The sequence below is a fragment of the Plectropomus leopardus genome, chromosome 3, assembly GCF_026936395.1.
Source record: "Plectropomus leopardus strain MGB_pleo_1.0 chromosome 3, ASM2693639v1, whole genome shotgun sequence".
NCBI lineage: Eukaryota > Metazoa > Chordata > Actinopteri > Perciformes > Serranidae > Plectropomus > Plectropomus leopardus.
In genome coordinates this window covers 37,971,440-37,995,893 of record NC_142178.1, presented here as the reverse complement: position 1 = coordinate 37,995,893, position 24,454 = coordinate 37,971,440, and the positions used below count along the sequence as shown (strand labels likewise).

The 24,454-nt window shown below is 39.1% G+C and overlaps 1 protein-coding gene across 1 annotated transcript in view; it reads right to left on the bottom strand.

Annotated features, from left to right (window-relative positions):
• lcor (ligand dependent nuclear receptor corepressor) overlaps positions 1 to 24,110 on the bottom strand; it is a 130,041-nt gene extending 105,931 nt beyond the window's left edge. Inside the window, exon 1 of the mRNA XM_088074981.1 lies at positions 23,934 to 24,110. Within this exon, the coding sequence (XP_087931107.1) occupies positions 23,934 to 24,030 (97 nt within the window). The 5' untranslated portion in view covers positions 24,031 to 24,110. The remainder of the gene's footprint in view (positions 1 to 23,933) is intronic.
• Positions 24,111 to 24,454: the final 344 nt, after the last annotated feature.

Genomic DNA, 24,454 nt, shown 5'->3' with positions numbered 1-24,454 from the left:
ACTTGAGGCTGGCTCCAAAACAGAGTAAACCTGTAAACCTAAAAACTTTACAGCAGAAATAAACGTGTTTACAGCCTGGTTCGAATCCGCTTTTGGTCTTTATAGCCAATTTCAACATTCATGACAACTGTGCAGGAGTGAATTTTTATATAACTCATCTGTTTACATTTTTTTAAAGCTTAAAGTTATAACTATTTAAAGGTGGAGCTGTTTTCTCCAAAAAAACAAAATGCCCAACTTGGGGCTTCAAAACAGGAGTCCATAAACCAATAGGTGACTCCACAGAAGCTTGGTCCATTATTTTTACAGTCTGTGGTCATGTGACGAAGCTAAGGAACCGCTCCTGACAACCTGCAGCGTGGGGCTTTACATAACGCTTCAGAGAACTGACGACAAGCCCGGAGTCAATATATATCAAGTAAAGTTTCTGTTTCACTTCAAAGTTTCAGAGCAGGCAATCGGGAACCAGGTTTTTCTCAGAATTGCAACACATTTTTAGCTGTTTACAAGTATTTTTTAACAAGTTTATTTGCATTTTTGGCAAAGTCTGCACCATATATACATCTGTGGTCTGCACAAGGTTGTAGTGTGCACAACCCAAGAAGTTTGCATGTAGTTGTGGTGCACATTTCCCCAGGTATGGACCAGTACCAGCATGAATGTATAGAAGTCGACGGTGAGGATGGATGAACTTCAATTTACAATGTTAGAGCCGCATGGCCACAATAACTGAAAATATATATAATATATATAAAACACGTTGTCCTAAATATTCATGTGGTTGCCCGTGTCTTCAAAAAAGGACATTTTCTCTCTTTGTGAGGACTTTAATTTTTGACAGACATGATCCTGATGTCTGGATGTGGGATCATCCTCAAAAGCTGTTGGCAAGTGACCTTTAGCAACTCCAAGAGCTCAAAAAAGAACTGCAGAAAACTGAGATCGGATTCATAAATGAGCGCTCACATGATGAGGAGTGAACGCTCAAATCTGATTCTGCTCTAACGAATCTGTTAAAGTTTCACTCACAGTCCTGAATTTGTTTTGTGCTCGCTCTGATCTTTTTGTCATTAATATACTTCCATACAAGCACAGCGCTGTACCCAAGAGAGCGTTAACAACTGGTCATAAATATTTCCCTTTTTGCAAATCAAAGGTCTGGTGTACTCTTGCCAGTGTGTGTGTGTGTGTGTGTGTGTATGTGTTAGAAAGAGAGAAAGAGAAGGAAGGAGAAAGGAGGGAGAGCAGCTCTAGAGTTCAATATTGACACAGCAACAGAGGAGCCTCCTCGCATTAATATTAGATGATATTATCACTAATATAGAGGAATGTTCTCCTAGTTAGCTTCGCTCAACAGCGCGCACACACACACACAGACACACACACACACACACACAGAGGAAGCCATTCTCCTCGGTCTGTTTTTTTTTTATGGCTGTATCTATCCTTGAACTGTTCCCTAAACCGCCTCCTGCCCAATTTGTGCTCACAGTCCAAAGGTGGACGGTCCAAAGAGCCGCTGATAGGCTGCGACACACCTTAGTTCACAAAATGTTCACAACTCATTAACCACATCCAAAACTCACACACTGCAAAACAGTGTGACACAGATAAGGAAACACTGAGCAACGGACACTTTTTTTTTTATTTATGGCATAAACTGAAAATCACCACAAAACTGTCCGGTTCTTTCAAAATCAAAGGGGAAAAACGCAATGAGCAGCTAACAGGGAATTAGCAAGAAATTAGGAGAAAAATACAAGAAAATTACCTAAAAATTAGAGGGGGGGAAAAAAAAAAACAAACAAGTAGCAAACAAACGGGAGAGAGAACTTACGTGAAATAAAAAACTTAAACATATAATGATTCTGTAAAATAATTTAAAATATTGAACTATGATATTTTGAAAAATATTTCTCAAGAAAAAAATAATTTTCAAAATTTCTTGAAATTTGCACGTCATTTATTATCAAGGTGTTTATTGGGTTTTTTCCCACATATTTTTTGAAAAAAATCAAACCAGTGTTGCTTTCTATCATAAGTAGAATTTGTGTCAAAGTCTTGTCAGATATTGATATATTAAAATGTTTGTTGTTAATGTCATCAACCAATGCGACCTATCAGTGCAGTAATCACCTGAAAAGGCAGGTTATGAATTACAGTATCGCAACACAGAAAATTCCCAGCATGTTTTATGATCCAAACTGACTTTTCTCATTCTCTAAAATTTTAATTCATCGTTTTATTTATTTTATTTAGTTTTACTTATTTTAAGCTCACTTGTGTTGCTCCCTTTGTTGAGTAACACAACTGTTTTTAAAAGTGTGTTATAAATACTTATTTTAAATAATAATTATTACTATCAGACTTTATTGGTTAGCTTACTAGGTAACAGAAAAAAACTACAATTAAACAAAAATAATTAAATAATGAAAATAAGCTTCTTAATTTTCTTGCCAAGAGTTAAGGCCTTTACATATGACAAAAAAAGCACAAAAATACGCAATACCTAATTAATGTGAAAGCTAAAAAAAAAAAACAGGAGTCAACCTTATTCCAGATTTAAAAAATCGGATTTTTTTCTCGCCATGTAATATTCACGTTCTGCATGACAGAACTCATGACAGAAAAACAACAGTTAAAAGTATGACATGTGAATTAACTGCAGAAAAGAAATGCCTGTGCTCTTCAGGTAGTTACATTTAACACTGAAACACATTTCTACTGTTTTCATGCTGTTATATTGTTTCACTGACAAAACCTGAACTGGTGTCAACATTGCAAGAGATCTATTTAAGTCTCTGCAACATAACTGTAATTAAATGTGACAGTGAAGTTGTTGTTTTATGGGCTAAATTACAAATTTATTCCATGCAGAAAATCATGCAGCAGCGGAAAAATATTTTGCATCCTACATAAGGGTCACTAAGCAGCAGCTTCAAATCTCTGAATTACATCAAGCAAGATATATAAAATATATGACATAAAATGTAAATATTGACATTGCTTCCCATTATGTTTTCAATATAAAAGCCACATAAAAAAGGCCCGTGCAGCGAAATGAAACTCCTGTTAAAGAAGTTTCCTCTGAACACTCAGCTGGTGGACTAAATTTCTGCAGAAACAGACAAGTTTTGGGGACAAATGTAAAGGCACTGAAGGACAGAAGGCATGTTGCTTATGACCCCTCTGATAATGGGGGGATATTTCCTTTTATATGGCTCACATGAGTGTGTCCTTGCGGATCAGATCTTTTACACCAATTTATACAGAGCAGAGCATACTAGCAGACAAAACATCCAAATTGCAGAAGCCTGCGACAATAATCAGCCAGAGAGAATGTGTTTTATGCAGCTTCTTAAAGCTTTTTTGCCTCCTTACTGATGTCACACATCAGAAGAAATCCTTCCAACAAATTGACACGGTTCAAACCCTGACTTATTATTTTTTAACGCGTCAAAATACAATTAGTTTGAAACCACTTGATTCACATGGATTAAAATTTGAGGTTAGTGGCAAACTAAACTACAGTATACGGCCAAAATTGTTTGGTCATACTTGTTTAGACATACATATACATATATACATATATACATATATACATATACATATAATTGTCAGATTTGTCATTATGAAAATGGCAGTTAGTTGCAGCTTGTATATGCTACAATCAGCCTCTGAAGTTCGGCCATAATGCTGCCTTAATGTGCTCCTCGGAAATATCGCATTAATCATATTTACGAGTTACGAGCACATGAGAGGTCCTAAAAAGTCGTGTTTATGAGAGGGCAATTGGGAAATTTCTATGATAAAGCTGCCGAGTTGTGACATTTGCGTGATGCAGCAGAAATGGCAGAAAGCATGGAAACAGTGTCAAAAATTGGTGGTAAAAAAATGATGTATGTTGTTATTTTAATCCTAGTAGCTGTCATTTACTTTTAATAGTTTCATATTTTAGTATCTGCATCTATTAGCTGCAGCAAGCAGGCAAACCTTTAACTATAAAGCATGCCAGGCCAGTATACTAACATTTATAACATTATTTCATAACACGAGTTGCTGATTTTATGTCAGAGATGCATAAACATGTCCAGCAAAAGTCAATGTTAAGATACTTTTGTTATTAATTCATGTATTAAATATCCTTTTTTTTTGTTACATTTTTTAACATTGTAAAATGTAATGTGGTGCTAATGTTAACTGCTGTCCATGTAGCGTGACCTACATTAAACACAAAAATATATAGAAACATATAAAATATTTTAAAAAATAATATATAAATAAACTAGAAACAGCTATCAACCTCTTGTTTAAACACTTTTAGCATTAAAATGAAACCCATTTTCTTTGCAGCTTTCATGTTGTTTCCACTTTACAACCTAAAAGCATTTAATATGTCAAAGTCAGAAGACTCAGAAACTACGACCTTCCAGCATCAAACGTAAAGCTGCACAGCAACAATTTTAAGCTCAGCAAACGGATGTTTCTCACCGCAATAGTCCCTGGGAGTCGCAGTTGACTTCTCTCCTCAGCTTTTTTTGGGGCAAAAATTATTTCAAATGTAGTTTCTAAGTGTGAGTCAACAAAGAAAGCTTCATATGCATCCAGTCGTCACCCCTCACTGCTAAATATAACCCCGCCCACCTCACTGCTTCCTGTCCCCCAAACTTTTACAACCATCTTTGTCTTAGATAATACTCAAAAGGAATTTGTCCTTCTGGTTTTGACCCTTAAATTCATTTCTACGGGTCTCGGTTCCTCAGAGTGCAACACAGAGCTTTCATTGTTTTCATTGTCAAAACTGCAACACAGACAGCAGAGACTGAAAGAAACTGGGGGAGCGTGTCGTGGTAATTAACCACAGAGAAATGTCTTTCATGCAGCTGTTTGAGCAAAGCACGCAAAATGAACACAAATTACAGTCACAAAAATCTCTCACACCGTCCAAACCCTAAACATTATCTAAATCTTTTTTTCTAAGCATTGAAAAAGTGATTACTTTGAAAATATTTGCTCCAACATGGATCATGATTTATCTCCAAATTTGAAAATTGAACGCTCAGAAATTTCACTTTGATTTTGTTTTTTTGTTTTTTTTTTGAAACAACACACTTGTATGGGGTCACTGTGTGCACACAAATCATTCAAGGGCCATGTATATAAATAATAAAGAAATGTGGACATTCACATGATCTGCCCACAGCAGCACGACATCTGTACATACATGTAAGAAATATTAATATCAGTGAGAGGAAACATATCATAAATATGAACGCATTTGAAAAAAAAACAAAAAACAAACACCAGAGAGAAAATATGGAGGGGGAAAAAAGGCCAACCTGCCTACGCCTCAATTAAGTCTGAGACGAAAATGTCTACAGCTGCCACTGCAGCACACTCTGCATGTTTGTGTCTAGAGACACATGCACACACTCATCGGAGGGTGGGTGTTAGAAAATCTACCAGGATAAAAAAGTTGATGAATATAAGTGCCTCTTGGCAGAAATGAAATGAAAAAAATTCAAGAGATCCTTCAGCGAGCAGCGGACTCCTGACGGCTGATTGATTCCTTTATTCCTGCCTCCGAAAAAGTAGGGCCTGTGGTGACACTGCTTGACATAATTTTAATAAAATGTCAAAATACTGAAGGCAGAATAAAAATTTGCGTAGACACGGACGAGTTAAGGAGAGAGGAGAAGAAGAAAAAATTATATCTGAGGGGAGAAAAAGTTGACGAATATGAGGTGAAGTAAAAGGAAAAGAAAGAAGGATGGAGGGATGAGAAAGAGGAGAGAAAAGATGCAGCAGAGAGGAGGAGATAAAAATACAAGTGACATTTATCCTGATGGTGACGGCAGTGACGGTGGCGGCAGAGCAGCGTTTGTTGCTTGACCTTCAGTTTTATTGCATTGTGTGTGTGTGTGTGTGTGTGTGTGTGTGTGTGTGTGTGTGTGTGTGTGTGTGTGTGTGTGTGTGTGTGTGTGTGTGTGTGTGTGTGTGTGTGTGGGTGCAGCCTGGTGGGCTTGACACCTAACTGAGGGTGACACGGTCACACACAGAGGAGAGCTGAGAGCCCCCAGCTCTGCCAACCAGCCCAGCCCTCACACAGCACAGCTGGCCCTGTCACCTCCACTTATCCGGCCCGACTCCAAGTCTGCATGTACAGTAACTGTGCATGCATGTGTGTGTGTGTGTGTGTGTGTGTGTGTGTGTGTGTGAGTGTGTGTGTGTGTCCAGGATAGTGCTGGGTGAAAGCCAGATGCAGAGGCTTGTGAGCGTCAAGGTGCATTAAATAATTTTACTGTCCCACTGCACTGTGTAACCATAAATTATCTGCAGGGGTTGCCAGGTTGGTTTTGTCCGAGACTAATGACCGTCCATAAATCAGAGCTCGTGGTGGAATTAAAATAAATTAAGAGGGATGAATAATTTTAAAATTTCTGGCTTACGAGAGTGTAACCGTTAAACAAAGCGTAACACATCTGGATTGTAGCTTCCTTTACTTGCAGCTTGAGTCGGGGTTCAGTCCATTCAACGGTTAATCAATTGACAGAAAAATTCTCTGGTTCAAGCCTCTTGTGAGTGAGGATTTCCTGCTTTTCTGTTTTATAGACCATTTTACAGCCAGCATCATCAAAAATATGAGCATGCATGTTATTGGCATTTTGTTAGCTATCTTTTAACACTGAATTAAAGCTATTTACATTATCAAAATGTTTGGTTGTTGTGTATTTGGTTGTCAGAATTGCTATTCCGATGGTGGATTCATGTTCTGACAGGATCACGACTGTTTCAAAGCAATCGTGTTTTAGAGCCTCATTCCCACTGCACAAAAACCCTGCTAACGCCCACCAACATCACCGGGTCAAATGACTCTGCAGGAGACGCAGGTTTTATCAGCATTTCATCAGCATTGATGGAAACACAACACTCAAGTGAACGCGCTTATTTCAGAGATTTCTTAACCAGAGAGATGCAATGACGCACCGTCATTAATTACTCTCCATCTCCTCCTAAGCAGCTAAAACACTGATACAAATACATCTGCACTGAGTTTGAAAGGGGGACTTAATAAGTAAGAGATAAATAACGAGAAGAAAGACCTCTGATCCTGCTGCTTTCTACTGTTAACCTGTTCTCCTGCCTGTCCGTGACGTCACATGGACACACCAACAAGACAACACACACATACACACATGCCAGCTGCCAGCCACTCTCTAGTGGTAGGTTCAGTGGCAGTGGGAATACAGCCATTCACTCATACTTAGGTTTATAAACCTGCTAATTTCAGTGGGAAGGGGATACATGTTGACTGGTGACCCAGCCGAGTGCTCAGTAGTTGTACATAATGATGCTGACAGTTGAAAATTATCTATCCTAACCAGTTATATAAGTTATTCCTATGGGGTCGTGTTAACAAAAAGTGACCACATGAAGCCTCTGTGAGCTAAAAAGCTTGTATCCTGTCGATTGGATTACTATTTTTAACTGACAGGACTTGCTACAAAATTTGGGTGCACTTGGATTTAAATGATATTACTCCACTCGAAACGTAAGGTTACGTTATATGCCCAACAGACTCGATAACGGTATCGATAAGCTCAAACGTTATTGATTTTAGGGTTTTAAAAAAAGCAGATTAGAACCAGGTTGCAATCCCATCTCTTCTGAGGGCACAATCAAAAATTCTCATGTTAGATCCCACATAACATGTCAGAGAAAGAATAAGAGGAAGACTGTAAAGTACATTAACAAATTTTGGGAATGCCATAAGATCTCAAAATTCTGAAGTAATTGCACAAGAATTTTTTCCTTAATAACCAACAGTAGTTCTGATCTTATGCCCAAAATCAACCACTGAAAGTGAGGCAGGGGGCCATTATGTTCGTCTTTACATCGCTTCAAGGTGAAAACTCTTGAGAGCACAATTCATCCCCTGCTTTTAGCATACCGTTTGTGCTTGCAGAACAATAATGGAATACAATGAGTGCACGCCGATTAAACTGGACAAGAGACGTATGTGAGCGACCATGAGAGCAGCAGGCGGTTTGCGGGAAAGAAAAAGAACTAGGTGAATAACAGACAGCAGGGTTGTAGACAAAGAAGCAGAAATGGCTGGTAAGGTGGGAGTTAAGGTGGGCTGTAGGCGGTGCTGAAGAAATGGCTCAAGTCTGGAGGAAAAATCAGCATCCCGGTTTCACTAAAGCCCACAGGATGTCCTTTAACTATTTAAAACCTGAGTAAATTGGTTTAACTTCTTTCAAAAACGTGGGGAGAGGGCCACGAGCAACTTAACTTTAGACACAGCGCCAAAGTTAGCAAAAAATTTGTTAAAAAGTTACAAGAAAATTACGAAAAAATCAATTTCCTAAAAAGTGCTGAAAATTAAAACATATATATTTAAAGTATTTTAAAAGTATTTCTTTCTTTTCTGTAAAAAAAATATTATTAATTAAGTTTTCAGGACATTTTCCCTATTTTTGGGGAGAATGTTTTTAGTAATCATCCCCTCTTTTGAAGATAATTTTTCTGTTAAATTTTAATTTCTTGTAATCTGTGAGACATTTGTCAAGTTGGCCTTTTTTCCCCATGTTTAAGAAAGAAATCATACTAATCTGCCCAGTTTTTTAAAGGGTCAAGTAGATTGTGAATGTGTCTAAATCAAGGTTTCAAAGGGTTAATACTCATTGAATCTAATATAAATTTTAACCAGCGCTGTCACACCTATTTTTATCAACTTTATTTGGTTTTAAATAAGGGATTTCTTGCGCCTTCATCCTTTTTCTAGATGCATTTTACTCTTTTTCCAAATAGGTAAATAAACCTTTCAAGGCTGTGTCAACTATAAATAAATGGCATGAAAATACCAAAACCAAATGTATTGATCCTTTAAAAGGTTTTTTACTTTAGCATTGAATCAATGTTGTATGATGCCGTTGCTTGACATGCACGTATACACTAATACATAAATCATTTTAAATTCTGATAAATCTGATAAATCTATGGCTTTCTTACCTCACACTACGCTCAACAGAAGCTTTTTAGTCCTGACAGCTTGAAGATCTACAGAAAGTAAATGCATCAATATTTTTGTATGCTCTGCACAAACATGTTTATTGTTAGATGCATTTAGCATTTTAGCCTCTACAAGCAGCCACCGATGGCCTTAGACTTTTTATGATAATAAAGGAGGTCATGCATATCAACTATTAAGAATTAAAGAGTCACATCAGAACTGACAGTTTGGTGACCGGGGTCAGACATTAATGGCGGCTTTGGGGCAAAAGCCTTTTTAAAATTCATAAAACAACAAAGTAATTAAAAATAAATGGACATAAAAATGCCTCTGACACTTTTAAAAAGCCTGTTTTGATTTTCACCTTGCTCATGTTTTATTAGTTGTGTTGACACACTTGAAAGCCCCTGTTGTCCCCTACGGGCCCCCGGCAGGTGATTCATGGCAGCCAATGAGAAGTCGATTCTTTGTTGTGTGATTTGGGTAAAAATAATAGAACAATTTTTTAATCAGAAAGCCAGCGCAGCCTGGAGGAGGAGAAAATGGCTCCTGCATTAGACGAACAAACCAGCCTTTTATAAAATAACAGAAACGACAAAACAACCAACATCGTAAAATACTCACATATGGAGGGACGTGAGATGTTTTAGTCATGTAAAACAGGACGAAGTGAAAGCCTGAGGGCTGTTTCCAGCAGCAGGGCAAAAGTTAAATCTTTGTGGCCCAGATGGAGGAAACAATCACATTCAATATTTACTGTACTTTTACACTCGTTTACATATATTGGGGGACTATTTTCAGCAGAGGATTAATTAACATTTAGTCTGCAGTGAGTATTAGTGGCAGCAGGACAGCGTATGTGGGTCCAAGTCAAAATTAAGTACAGTGTGTGTGTGTTCATGGTTAGGCTAACCCTAACCCAAAAACACTCTGATTTATCCTCTGGGGATCATGAATATCCACAGCATATTTTTGGGAAATCTGTCAATTAGGTTTTAAATTAGTTTGCCACTGACATAAGTGTTACACAAGGAAATTTGGGCCTGATGGTGACACTAGAGAAGACAGAGTGAGGTTGCCAGAAATATAAGATTTATCTTCCAGGATCACAAATTTCCTCAGCAAATTTGTCAATAAAATTCTAACATAGTTTGTTATTGACAGATGTGGGCCTGGATGGTGGCAACAGAGAAAAGGGCAGCAAACACCAGACATATTAGGATTCATCCACTGGGGATCATGAATACCCACTGCAAATTTGGGGGAAATCTGTCACTTTTTAAACTGTTTTATTTTATTTATTTTACAATTTTTATTTTTAAAAAGTAGTAAACTAGTAAAAAATGTCAAGGAAAAATGTGGAGCTTCTGCCCGGACTGTGCGGAGGAATGACAAGGAGGTCAGTCTTCCTCAGGCGGTGTGTGTGTGTGTGTGTGTGTGTGTGTGTGTGTGTGTGTGTGTGTGTGTGAGCGAGCGTGAGTGTGAGTCAAACCCCAACACACCCCACAGCTTCAGAGACCATCACAGGAGACGGTCCTTTGCTCTGCTCTCCATACAAAGAAGCTGCTGTGTGTTTTTTTTAACGGCGCTGACATCGCAGAGACCCCCCTCTGTGGTTGTTGTTCTGCTGAACGTGGCGGCGACGGCTCTGAAATGAGCTCACACTGACGTGGCGGAGACGAGGGCTCGCTCTAAGGGTACAGGTTAAGTTTATTTGCAAAGATAATTAACCACAACGAGAGAAAAGAGTACTGATAGTGAACCATGCAGACTGAATGAGAGGCCGAAAATAAAATGAACAAGTGGCAGCGTTGTAAATTACAAATTTCCACGTGTACGAATCAGGCTTTTCACGTACAAAAAATGAGCAATTTTTTTTCTTAACTCTCTTCAGCCTTTACTCCCTGCACAGAGTTTGACAGGCTGTCAGGTGGAGACAGACCAAAACATGCCATAACATCACATTTTCAGTGATAAAAGCAAACCGAAGCCAATAAAGTGAGCACATATTCACACGTTCAGGTCCTGCCCGCCTCTTCCAATCATGTTTTGATTTCTAACTGAGAGCGTATTATCTTTTACACAGAGAGTTAAACTCTTTTAAAACACGAGCAAATTGGTTTGACTTCTTTCAAAAACATGTGTGCAAAGCAATAAGCAACTGAACAAGACATCCCCACATAACTGACTTGAATAAAAGACTTCTTTTTTTTAATACTTGAAATAAAAAATGACAGAATTAGCTGAAAATAAACAAAATAATGATAATAATGAGAAGAAGAAATTAAAAGAAAGTAAAAGTAAGAAAAAGAAGACAAAACAAACAAGAAAATGGCTAAAAAATAATTTTCCCTCTGTTTTTAAACTAATTTTTTAAAACTCATCTTTTACTGATTTTTTGCACTCTGATAAAAATTTATTCCGACGTTGCTTTTTGCATTTTTCCTCATGTTTTCAAAAAATAAATAAATAACTAAAAACAATTTGCTTGGGTTTCAAGGGTTAAATAGCTTGTGAAAGGTATCTCACTAGAGTACAAGAAAACTGTTTCAAGGGGTTAAAAAAATGGACAGTAAGTGATTCAGCGCTCAGGCACACCTTCGCAGGAGGAATTTGAGAGTTAACAGGTGATCTTTGTGTTAACGGATGAACCTGTGTCCACGAGGTTCCCCTGCTGCATATTTAAGTGTCACTTTAACTCTTTTTTTTCTTGATTTTCTTCCTTGAATCTGAAACACACCTAGTTAGATTCTGCTTTTACTTCTTTAAAAAGGACTTCCAAAAACACTGTTGTTAATTATTCCTCTGCTAAATTTGTTAAGACCGTGACTCAAACACCAAGAACCATTCTTCTCAATGCATTGACATCATTCACTGCTGGAAAAATGTTTTTTTCTTTTAAAAAACTGGGCCGCCTATGCAACAGAAAGATACAAATACGTTTGAAATTGGAGCTACATGACCAGAGAAAACTGTACAAAAGGCCTCTAGTTTTTGTTTTTGCTCAAGAGGTAGAAAACCTACAACTACCAGAATGCAAATAGTCCTCTCTAAGCTTCTACCTGCGTAAGTGTTTTTTGTTATTAATCTGTATTTTGAGTTATGAGGAGGTTAATAACATGTAGCAAGCTTTTTTATTTAATCCATCTATAAGTCTAAAGTGATGAAAATATAATAGACCACAGTGTGTCCCTGTCTGTGGAGCAGCAGGTTTACCTGCATCTCCATGTGCTCCATCTCACGTCCAAGGCCAAAACATAATGAAGTCTCATTCAGTCTTTGAATTGCAAATAATTGCCCATTGTTTCCGTGTCATTTGTTGTGCAAACCTCATCCGTCATGTGTCCTCGCAGGGTTTGTTGTATAAAAGCAAAGTACCTTCCTAAACACTCCCTCCTCTTACCCTCTCCCCCACCGTCTCTCTCTATTGTTCCCACTCGCCCATCTGGCTCCCTCTTTGAGCTACTACATTTCCCAGGGTGCACCTGTGGGCAGCAGCAGGAGCAGTGGCCTGGCACGCCGCCATGCCCAGTGGGTACTGAGTCTTTAAACAAACAAGCCCAGATTACACCCTGTCGACACACGTGCGCTGCCCTCACCTCAAAGCACGGCTCAGCAGCCACAACAAAGGATCCGCAAACGCACTTCAGCTGACGGGACTTCGCTTGATCGCATTTGTTTGTATTTATCCATCATGCATTTTTTTACATTGTTCCTATTATACATTCAATTTGTTGATGTGTGCTTCCTCAAGTCTTTTTTTTCACGTCATAAAAATTTATGGCAAACTTTTAGAGACATGATTCTTCCTCTTGCAAATAAAAAGCTGCTAAATTCAGAAGCAATAAAACCAGTGCTCAGTTGGTCTGGAAAGACCAGTAGCTTATGGTGGCCAGTGTTTGACAGCTTTAGGCAAATGTTGCTGTATTGAATCAATTTTCTGACTTTATGACTCTTCTACACTTGTGGTACTGTCAATGGACAACTTTTAAAGGGGATGAGGGAGGGACGCAACCCTCCTTTTTGTTGGCAAAATGGCCAAAGCGCATCCCCATTGTTAACCAAACATCCCTCTGTCTGTCATTTCATACCTAAAGGAATCAAAAGATCAAAAAAATCACTGGACAAATTTAAAAAAACAACAAAAATAAAAACTCACGCCTGTTAACATTTGGCTTTTGTATATAAAAAAAGAAATAAATAAAAAACAAATAAAAGTTTACAATTGCCCTTCTGCAGTTGTTACAGTTATTTATCACCTCCGTCTCTTACTGACCCGTGATTGATATGGCAGTGATTAAAATACAACAAGTTGGTGGGCACACTAATTGTCAGCCCCTCTGCTGGCAAAATACCGTCTGTCTCCGCCCAAGTAATGCTCAAACATCGTTAAAAATTTAGTTTGAAAGAGACACTGAATAAGTAAAAGATATAAAAAGGAAGTAACCACTTTATCACTGGCCTCCATGATGCTTTCTACTGTTAAAAACCTGTTTTCCATGACGTTGAATATTACAGGAAAAGAAAGGACGAGGAAAAAAGCAGTTCATCTACTATTTGTAATGAGTTTTTTTATGTGTTAGAAACCTGCATTCAAATGCTAATTTTGGTTGAAAAAAGGGTATTAATGCAACCCCTAAAATTTTTTGGTCATTTTGATGACCACCACTGGTGACGAGAGGTAACAAGATACTGTGCTAAAAAAAAATGTATGAACTGCAGCTTATTTTTCTTCTTGGATTTATATTTATCCCAAACAAACAACATTGCCGTGCTCCTAATAACCACCTACAGAACAGTAGCTGGTTTGCATATCTATAACAGCAAGACTACGATTATACTTGATTATCTTTTTGCTCGTTTGTTGTTTGTTTTGACCTGTTTGGCCCTTTTACCTATATTCCCTTCTCCATCTATCCTCAAGTTTGCATTGTCTGTCATTGATTTTCCTTTTTTTTAAAGAAAACAAAATATATTGGGCCGCAACTGGTGCTTATTTCCTCAATTAATCCTTATAAAATATAATACAATACCCCAGAACCCCACCGTGACGCCTTCAAATGTCTTGTTCTGTCCAACCAAGACTCCAAACTGCAGGTATTCAGTATAATGGATCAAAACGGTCTAATTAATCCATTAACTAATCATGCAGCACTGGTCTCAAGAGTTTTGTATAAATCTAGTTTTCTGTCAGTATGTGAGCAACATGACAGGCGTTTATTTATGACAAAGTTGCAGATTATTTATGTAATGACTCGGAGCAGAATGATTCAGTTGCACACAGACTGTCCCTTTAACTCTGAACCGTGACAGCTTAGCACTGCTTAACCGACTGCTCAGCTCCATTATTATCTCATTAGCTGGTTCCTCTTGTTCAGGAGTGCCGAGGTGCTACTTAAGTATTAATTCATTGTTAATGACGGTCTGAATGACACACACTTTTAGTTTAATTCCATTAATAGCGAATTCTCAGGGAGACGCAGAGATTTAAGACTTCCCTCATTAAAATAATAAGGTATTCCCTGAAGCTTAATCATCACAGCTGCATGATTTTCACCACAAGGCGCACACGGCTCTGTGAAGAAAACGTCCTCACTTTCCAAAAATTTCCTCAGTTTCAACGTCTAAAACTTGTCCATACAAAGAGGGGGTAAATGAGCGCACGCACACACACACACACACACAAACACACACACACAAACACACTCAGGCTCCTCCATGCCATTGATCAAATACCCTGAAAAGCAAATTGCTCAAATATGACCTTCCACACAAAAGCCACCATTATGGAAGAATAAGAAGGAATTCACTAAAGGCGGGTCCAAGCAAACATTCCTGCTGCTCTAAAAAGCCTTGACACCTCTCACCAGCACTGTGTGCGTGTGTGTGTGTGTGTGTGTGTGAGTACTCCAAACACAAGCTCCATACCGTGCATGAGCCCACATGGCGTCACCGTCCAAAGAACTGTACCGAGGAGGTCGAGCAGCTCGCATAACAAAAGGAACTTGCACACACACACACACACACACACACACACACACACACACACACACACACACACACACACACACACACACAATGGAACGCTTACATAAATTTTGGTTTGAGCTGGGGACGCTGTGTACAAAGTTTAGTTTAAGGAAATGGAGGACTTTGGTCGCCAGTGAGCCCGAAGGAAAGAAAAGAGGGGAAGCTGAAGTCCTTCACTGTCAAAAACTTCAGGTAGATTTCAGATCACCAAAATCATTAACAATCAAATGCACTATTTAAAATCCTGTGTTCACAGAAAAAAGTATGAAGACAATTGTTATTTTAAACTGTCAATTCTATATTTTTTTTGTTTAGCACATTGTTGAAAAGAAAGACTACAAATTAAGAAAATAATGGCTGAAATTAGACTTAAGATCTTCAAACTTAACATCTTACACCACAGAATAGTCATCATTAAGATAAAAAACAAACTAAATCTAGTTCCTGCAACACACAAAGACGTGTTTTGGGGACTTGAGTCACTTTAACTATTTTAAAACTTGGATTAACATAACTTTTCTTGTGCTTCTTTTAGAGGCCTTTCAGAAGTATTTTACTGGTGCAATTTCTGTCAAAACACGTAGAAAAAAAGTTGATACAGAAACCTTTTTAGTGAAAATGCGAGTGAAAATGTCTAGGGATAAAGAAACATTTTACAAAAACACATTGTTTGTTGTTTTCAAAAACAATGTTGTTTTGTTTGTTTTTTTTCAGGTCATTTTGTTGTACGTCTTACTAATTTATTGCAAATTTTTTGGTCATTTCTTCTTTCATTGCTCATTGCCTTCTTTTCATGTTTTTGGGGAAAATATAAAGCCGATTTGCTCCAGTTTCAAAAGGGTTAACAACAACACAAACATAAAAGACGATGGGAGGTTATCAGGGGGTGGATCCATGCTACCGCTTCATTGGCAAAAGTCAAATATCAACCAGCAAACTGATAAACAGTGCGTCTATAGCATCCATATCATGTTTTTGTTTATTTATTAGCTGAATATTGGCCCCTCTGCACCTCTTTTCATTCTACGTGGTTCTGATTTACCATTAGATAAATTGAAGGAAATTATTTTGTTATCATTTATTGTTGTGACTTGCAATATCCTGCAGAATAATGAGGATCACCACACACCACCGGGTCACGTCTACATTGTTAAGATGCAAGTATAATTACTCAGACACAAACACACTTGCAGAGAGTTTCATAACCATGATGAAGGACAAAAGACCAAACTGCACATTTTGGTTTTAGCCTTTTAACGATGATCAAAACGTCTCCTGAACTAAAAAATATGAAGAGGGCGGCCATAAGGGTTGGGAATGAAGCTATTTATTTGTTTTATTGATTAATGTGCCAAATATTTTCTTGATCGAGCTATTCATTATTTGGTTTGTAAAACATCAAACGAGTAAAAAAAGAAACAGCGTTAAATGCAAGATCCAAGAGTTTCAAACACCTTTTTTGTCCAAGTAAAGGCTAATTGACAATGACACTTAATCTGTGCTCTCTTCAAAGCCAAACTCCATTGACAAAGACAGTAACTTTACCTCGCTGAACACAGGAGTGGATGGTCTGGGATTTTTTTGTGTTATAGTGTTACTTTGGTGAATCCAAACTAACCCTTTAAAACAACAAACACAATAACATAAACTAAGTGATTGAAGCACAGGCGCCAAGTACAAAAGGCCACCATGTTTTTTTTTGAGTATCTTTGTGCTTTACCCATTTAAATTAATATTTCAAATGCATGAATGGAAACGTGACACATTTTTGGAGTCATAATTGCACTGTAATTCGAGCATCTGTTAATAAAAACACATTTGTAAAAGGCTGTGTTGTTACTGCAGCGGTTGTGGGTTCGATTTCACCCTCGGCCCTTTGCTGCATGTCATCCCCTCTCTCTCCCCCTTTCTTGCTATCTGTCCTATTAAATAAAGGGAAAATCCCCAAAAATTACCTAAAAAAAAAAAAGAAAAACTGATTGAGGTAGAAGTAGATCAGCAACTCCCGTGTTCAAGGAGGTAAAAATTACTGTGTTTAAAGAAATAGTCATTGTGAGTGTGAATCGAAGCGTCGCAGACTAATTTCTGGTTTAAGTTTCACCTTTAAATTAAACCAACTGAAGACGAAGAAGCAAAACTTGGACAAGTTTACATCTAAACTTAAACAACAAACTTTTTGGCCTCTCATGTGGCTTCAAGACTCTCAAAGCATTTCTCTTGAAGATGCTCCAACGCTCAACAACAATAATTAAAAGCTTCCCATCGCCATCAGATGCACCGAAAAGGTCCCCGGGGAGGAAAACTGCATAACACTGGCAAAGTAAAACAAAATACAACAAAGAAGAGAGCTTTATATTAAAGATTAAAAAAAGAAGAATAACAACAACCACAACAAAAAAAGGCCTTTTTTTAGGAAGTCAGCAGCCTTCCTCCTCTCAGGAGACTCAAAGATAGTTTGTTCTTTTTAAGCTGTCACACTTTAACAGGCCGAGTAAAAAATAAGGTTTATTTTCTGAAAAACATTTGACTAGTTCCTCAACAGCCGGCAAAAACAAGATGAAATGGTTTACTCCTCAGAAACAAATTCAGGCTGCAGGGGGGATAAAAGGAGCAGGCGGGAAACCGGAGCGACGGCGGTTTGAATCCTTCTGGCAGTTTAGATAAAGGTGTGTTAGTGCGTTTGAACGTGAGTCAGGACGTCACTGGAAAAGAGCACAGTGGCTCAGTGGACGTTTTCTGGATGAATAAAATGGTTCACACACACACACACACACCTTCTGTCGACATTTACTTGGTGCCAGTGGTGTATTTTGCTTTCCCACAGATTGCAGTCAAACTCCCCCCACCCCAAAGAGAGCAGCCCTCCTCCCACGGGGCTCCTGGTTGGCATGGATCAACCCCCGAGATAGCTCCACACACACACTTTCACACACATTACTGTCGAGCAGGGGGTGGGGGGGGGGTAGGGTGCATGCATTTGTAATGAAGAGGGTACGCGGTGATTTACAGTGTTGGCACCCGGTCTCGTCGAATGGGTGGATCGCTGCCACTCTCCCCACCGGCTCCCGATAAATGTGCCATGTTTTGTTTTCCTTTTCAAAAAAAAGCCCATGAAAAGAATTAGCAAGATGAGAAAGTGGCAGGCAGATCTCTCGGGGCGTCCATCTGTCCATTACTGAAATAAAAGCCGTCCGCTTAGAGAGGGAGGCGTGGCGGTGGCGGGGGGGGTTTGTTGACTTGATAAGACAGGGATTTGACTTTGAGTGCAGCGGGTAATCGAGGGAGCAGATAGACGGAGATAGAACGAAATCACAGGGATCTCGCTCACTTTATGAGAAGATAAACCAAAAACGGATGATCTTGCACATCACAATTCAAACATTAGATACAGGAGGAGACTCTGAACACACCGACAAATCCTCTCCCACATCGAACTCATTCATTAATCAGCAGTAAACAAAAGGAATTAAAGCAAAAAACATGCAGCTTAAGGCACCAGCGCAACTGATCACGTGACACACAGATAAGGCACTCTGCACTTTAGTTTTCATTTCTACTTTACTGCACTTTTGTCCTCTGTATGAATTGTTCTTGATATTTCTAATGTCTGTTACCTGCCATGAGATTTCGGACATAAAGAAGCAGTCCTGCTTACATTTTTATTTTTTACTGATGTTCATTAATATACTGTGTCCCTTTTACATAAACATTAAATTAAATTACAACAATGAACTTCAGCAACTTGCAAAAATTAGTCGACTGACAGCAATAATGAAACTTCTCCTGGTTTGGATCTACTGTTCAGATTTTTGTCCTAGAGACAAGATTGTAAACAGAGGTCTCTTCCTTCCAAAACAAGACCCGGTGATTTAAGTACGGATGTTGTTATCAAATCTCAAAGATCAGTATCAGGGCTTTGCTTTTTGTTTTCTTTTATTGTTTTTGCATTTTTTTTTCTTAATTTTTTTCATCCAAATATTTATTATTTTTTTCCTTATCTTATATGTGTAAGGTATTGGTAATTTTGGGGTCATTTTGACCCATAAATTCTGTTATTTTAGTTGCCATTAGTGTGATTTCCTTTTTTTTTTTATTTCTGTTTGTGATCGGCTATACTGATCCTCAAATTCTGTAAAAAGCACCATTTAAGATTGTTTATTTACGTTAGTTACTCAAGTTACAAGCACTCGTTTCATTTCAGCTCAGTGTGTGAGTCTTGCTTTCAGCTATAGCACATGGTGTTTCTCCGCCCTGCCTGAAGGAGAGACCTTATAACAACCACAGTCACCACGCAACAGCAACTTAAAGCGTGCACTGTGCAGCTGTATTATTTAGGACAATTTAAAAGATCAATATTTAATGACTCGGATGGGATCAGGGGCAAAAAACATCCTGTGATTTAAACATGTAAAAACAATGATTAAAGCGGTTTCAGATTTTTAAAAATCTGTGTTTTTCCAATGCTGCTTGTCGCAGAAGGTTTGGTAACTAAAGTGACTGACGCAAAAGGCAAATGTCCCTATCTAGAGCCAGTGTTTTGTTTGTCCATTCAGGGCTTATGTAGAAACATGGCGGTGCAATATGACGGACTCCATAGACGACAACCAGCTCCTGATGTAGATATAAACGGCTCAAACTAAGGTAACAAAAACACTATGACTCTTACTTTCAGGTGATTATACACTAAATAAAATCATACTACTTATATTCCATTTCTGCCAATGTGTCCCCTAAATCCTATACACTGGACCTTTAACCCTTTAGAGCCTGGATTGACATCAGTTTTGTGGTGCTGCATTTAGATGCTTTTCAGAGGCATTTAAACCTCTGGGACCTGAGAAAGATTGTTTTGATCAGAAACCATGGCAAAAAGGGTAAAGAGAAACTTGAAAACAAATTTAAAATTAAATTAAATTAAAAAAGTAAAAGGTAAAAAGAAAATGACTTGAAAATTAGATATGCTGAGATTAGATATTATAAGAAAAAAAGGAAAATTGTCTAGAGATAATGCTTATAATTAATTATTTAAAATTATTTTACAGAAAAAAATATTTGTTTTATTTTATTTTTTGCAGGATCTTAAGGTATTTTCTTGTCTTTTTTCGCTTTTTTTCCAGGATTTTTTTAAACTTTATTTCTTGCAATTTTTGGGCCATTTCTTCTTTCATTGCTCATTTCCGTCTTTGTGTGTTTTGGGGGAAAAAAAAAAAAAGCCAATTAAGGTTTGGAAGGTTTTATACAGCCGGAAATATTAAAGGGAAAGCTAAAGATCTATATTTCCATAGGCTAGTGATACATCAACAAATCTCCCAAACCTGAGGGACCCCAAAATAATTTGCCAGTGGTTGGAATAAGTCACCGGTTAACAACTGTATCGAGGTCTTTAGTCACAAAAGAACAGGTTGTAGCCGCGGGCTTTCAGCTCAACCGGTGGCATTATTACTGTGCTCGGAGAAGCTGTGCCTGTGAGAAGTGTTGGAAGCAAAAGATCTATCTGCCACTCAGACTCACACCTCTCTGCCTCTCCCTGGCAGACTGTCTCTCTCCAGCACTGCCACAACCTCTACGCAATCAAATTAGCTGCTCTCTCTCCCCCAGAATATGTGCCAAACGAATCAGCAGTTGGGCTATAATTGCTACCAACTAATAATGTTAACCTTTCTGTAGCATATAGGCCCTACTTTATTATCACCACAGCACAGGGCAAGACGATGAGGCTGGCGGCGTCGACGCGCCACATCCTCTCACATTACTGGAACAAACTGGAGGATTGTTACCTTTTCAAACTAAATGTCTCTGATGCTATTAATAAAAAGGGTGTTTAATAAAAGGCATGGCTCTTGATGTTGTGTACTTATCTCCAGGCCAGCACACACACCCTTTGTGATAAAAAAAAAAGTAGTTTTTGTCTCTTTTTTATTACATTGTAGCCTTTTTTTGGAGTTTTAAGGCTTCTCAAATGAGTTTCATGATATCTTGAGATTAAACTGTCTGTTTTATGGTTATTCCTAAAAACTAATTTCCCTTACATTTAACATCTTAAAACCAAAATCCACATTGTTTGGATTTTTTTCAAAAACATGGGAAGAAGACTATGAAGAAGCCTATGAGAAGGCTAGGTTAAAAGAAAATTACCTGAAAATTTAAAAAATAATAATAATTTAGATGGACAAAAAAACAAGGACCTTAATAAAGAGGTAAAAATACAAAAAAAAGTATTTTTTTCGTTTTGTTTTTCTTGCCACATTTCTCGTGGCCTTTATACCCATGGTTTTTTTTTGTAAAAAAACGAATAATCATTACATAATGGAAAGAACTGCTTACTGCCCTTATACTTAAAGTTGCAGCTTGTGTGTTTTTCATGTGTGCCTTTCTTAAACTGTATTTTTATACATTTTATTTAGTACTTGCCTACTTTTATAGTTTCTCCTATTCTTTTGGTTGTGTACTTGCATGTTTACGATGGAGGTCTGAGTGAAACAGCATTTCGAGACATCTTTGTCCTGTATATATGGCAAAATGGACAATAAAGTTTACTTTGATTAAATCAATAAAACTAACTACCTGCCACACTTTTGCACGCTGCATGCTCAACATTTCAAAGTTTTCCTTTGAGCACTCACAGCACTTTTGGAGACACATTTTCTGAGCTGGTCAGAGGACAAACATATTTCATGATGTTCCAGTTTCACACAGTTTCAGAGCCGATTAGCCTTCAAACAAACAAACATGTCAGACTTCAATCTGAGCGCTGAAAGCTGCTGCTTCGCTCGGCCCTAAAACTCGTCACGCATAGCAAACCAATGAATGTCAACAACCAGAAATGAAGATATATGCCGAACTAACACACAGCCTACACACACACACATACACACACACAGAGCACCCCCGTATAGAGCTAAAACAAGCTGTAATATCCAACTGTGAGTTCATTATTCTGCTTTGTGTCCCCTCTGGTATCATTGTAATATTACTGCATGTGCACAATAGTGAGCTTACAGTATTTTTATCACGTTTGTGGCATCTCTATTGACTCTGGTATTATTATAGTATTTCTATAGGGACTTATAGTCTCGGATATCTGAATACATCCTCACAGTGGTTATTATAGCTCCACATGCAGCTTTTCGTTTTCAATCTAGGGTAACGGCGACCCTTCAAAATGTGTTAAAAAGGGACCAACCTCTGCTGCTTTTAACTCCCATCCAGTGACCCACTAAATCATTAAAACAGCACTAATTAGACTATAAATGAAAGCAAAAGCAGGGCACAAAGCAGGCGGTGCCATCAGTATTAATAAGAGAGGATATAGGTTAACACGTTTGTTAAGTGAAAACATATTTCTGCTTAATAATCTCAGTGGAAAAAAAATCCCACATTAAATGATCAAACTGATGTGAGACAAGTGAAGGAAGGAAAAGCCGTTTGTTTACACTGCTGATTGCGATTTCTTACAGCTTTTTTCTGGAGGTCAGAGATTAACCAACCATTTGATTCAACACTCCATCCTCTCATTAGGAGGTTTTCTTACTAAAAAGCCCCACTAGCCTGCTCGGAATCAGGCCATGTGAGATATTATAAAGCGCTCGGATGGGTAAGTAGGTGACAGGTCAACGCGCAACATCTGGACGCAGAAGTGCGTCCAAAAACAAGTGGAGCCGCAACACCCCGACTCTGCTGCTGCTGCTGCGGAGGTGGTGCCGGTGGTGATGGTGCTTTATACCGCCGATAAAAGCCAGATTACGAGCCGGGTGGAGAGCAGAGGAAACCCGGAGAGGTTAGGGGATCAGATGCGAAGAGTGGATGATAATCTTGCCATAACATCGGGATAGGTCGATGTAACCGGATTAAACTGAGCTAATGAAATACACCAGAAATGGAGGATTGGTGGAGAAGGAAGAGGAGGAGGGAGGAGGGGTGGTGAGATGTATGGATTAGAAAATCCCAAATAAAAACATGAACTAATGACAAAAAGCAGGGAGAGGTCAAGAACTGGATGAGTGGAGGACAAAGACTGACACATGTCATGGCCGCTGCTGTTTTTTGACCCCGCAGTGCCAGAAATTTACTCTTATAATATAAAAATAATCATAATAAATATGTTTTTAATGCAAACTCAGCCCACCAAATCTCAACCGAGTTTTCAACCGTATCCAGGAGCGCCGTTTCAACAAGTACCAAAAGCGGTTTCCGTGAGCGCAAAGGCGCATTTCTATCTGCCGACCCTCCGCCTTCACCTTCCCCCTAAAATACAAAATTATTTCCTCTGACATTTCCCCCAATGCAGCAATGCGCGCTCCCAAAAGCCGATTTCAAGGGAAGTGGAGGGGAGGGGGAGGAGGTGGAGGGTGTCATGTTTGGAGACTGAGAGCGCGCACCGCCCTTCCTCCCCCCACCAAAAACTCACCCCGGCGGCGCGCACGCGGGCACGGGCCGGCCTATAGCGGGGAAGCCGATTGGCCGAAGCGCAGCTCCATCTGCACACGTGACAAGCCCTGCTCACAATAAATAAACAGCTATGGAATAATGTATAAAAAATGTCCCCGCGCCTCAAAACCAACAACACTGTGATTAAAACAACAACCACACAGGTGACAAACACAAAGTGCGCGCGTGAAGCACCTGTCAACACGCGCGGCACGAGCCCGAAAACTTAAGACGTGAATATTTTTGGACATGTCCGGTGGGAGGCAGGCGGCGCCAGGCAGCAGCCGTGCGTAACAAAAAATGACAGCTTCATGTAGAGCCTATAGGTTCTCCAGTGGACATTACAGCCGCGGCGCTCTCCACTCCACCAAAAACTACCGCAAACACACAGTTACCGGCACCCGCCGGGCGCCCGGAGCACGCCACACACACGCACACACACAATGCAAAGCGAGCTTACCTACACAGTGAATGAGTTTGTGCCTCCAAGAGTCAAGTTCCTGCCGAAAGCCGCGCCTCTCTACCGTGCATTGCTGCCTTTTGCACAGACTCGCCATTTTCTATCGGCCCCTCCCGTGGGCGCGCACATACTGCTGGGTGCTTCCCTGCGCGCACGTCACCGGTGGTTTTTATTCTAGGGCTGGGTGGAGTGAGATATGAGGGGGACGGGGCTGCAGCATCCCCCTTTCTATAGCGCTCATTTGTCCCACCCACCAAAAGCGCCCCCTCCTCCTCCACCCCTCCCAGCATCTCTGCGCGAGGATGTGCTGTCATTGGTCGTTTAATGGGATGTTTGTCTGTTTTAATGTTGTATAGGGTACAGCACATGGCGCCTGTGCTCCAAATTTGCCATGGCTTAAAGCTATGTGTGTCAAAGGGCGCGGGCGCGCCGGGGATTTAAAATGCGCATAAAGACACTGCATTGTTTAAATTAACAGACATGTTACAGAGCACCTCTCAGCGCGACTGTAAATAAACTGC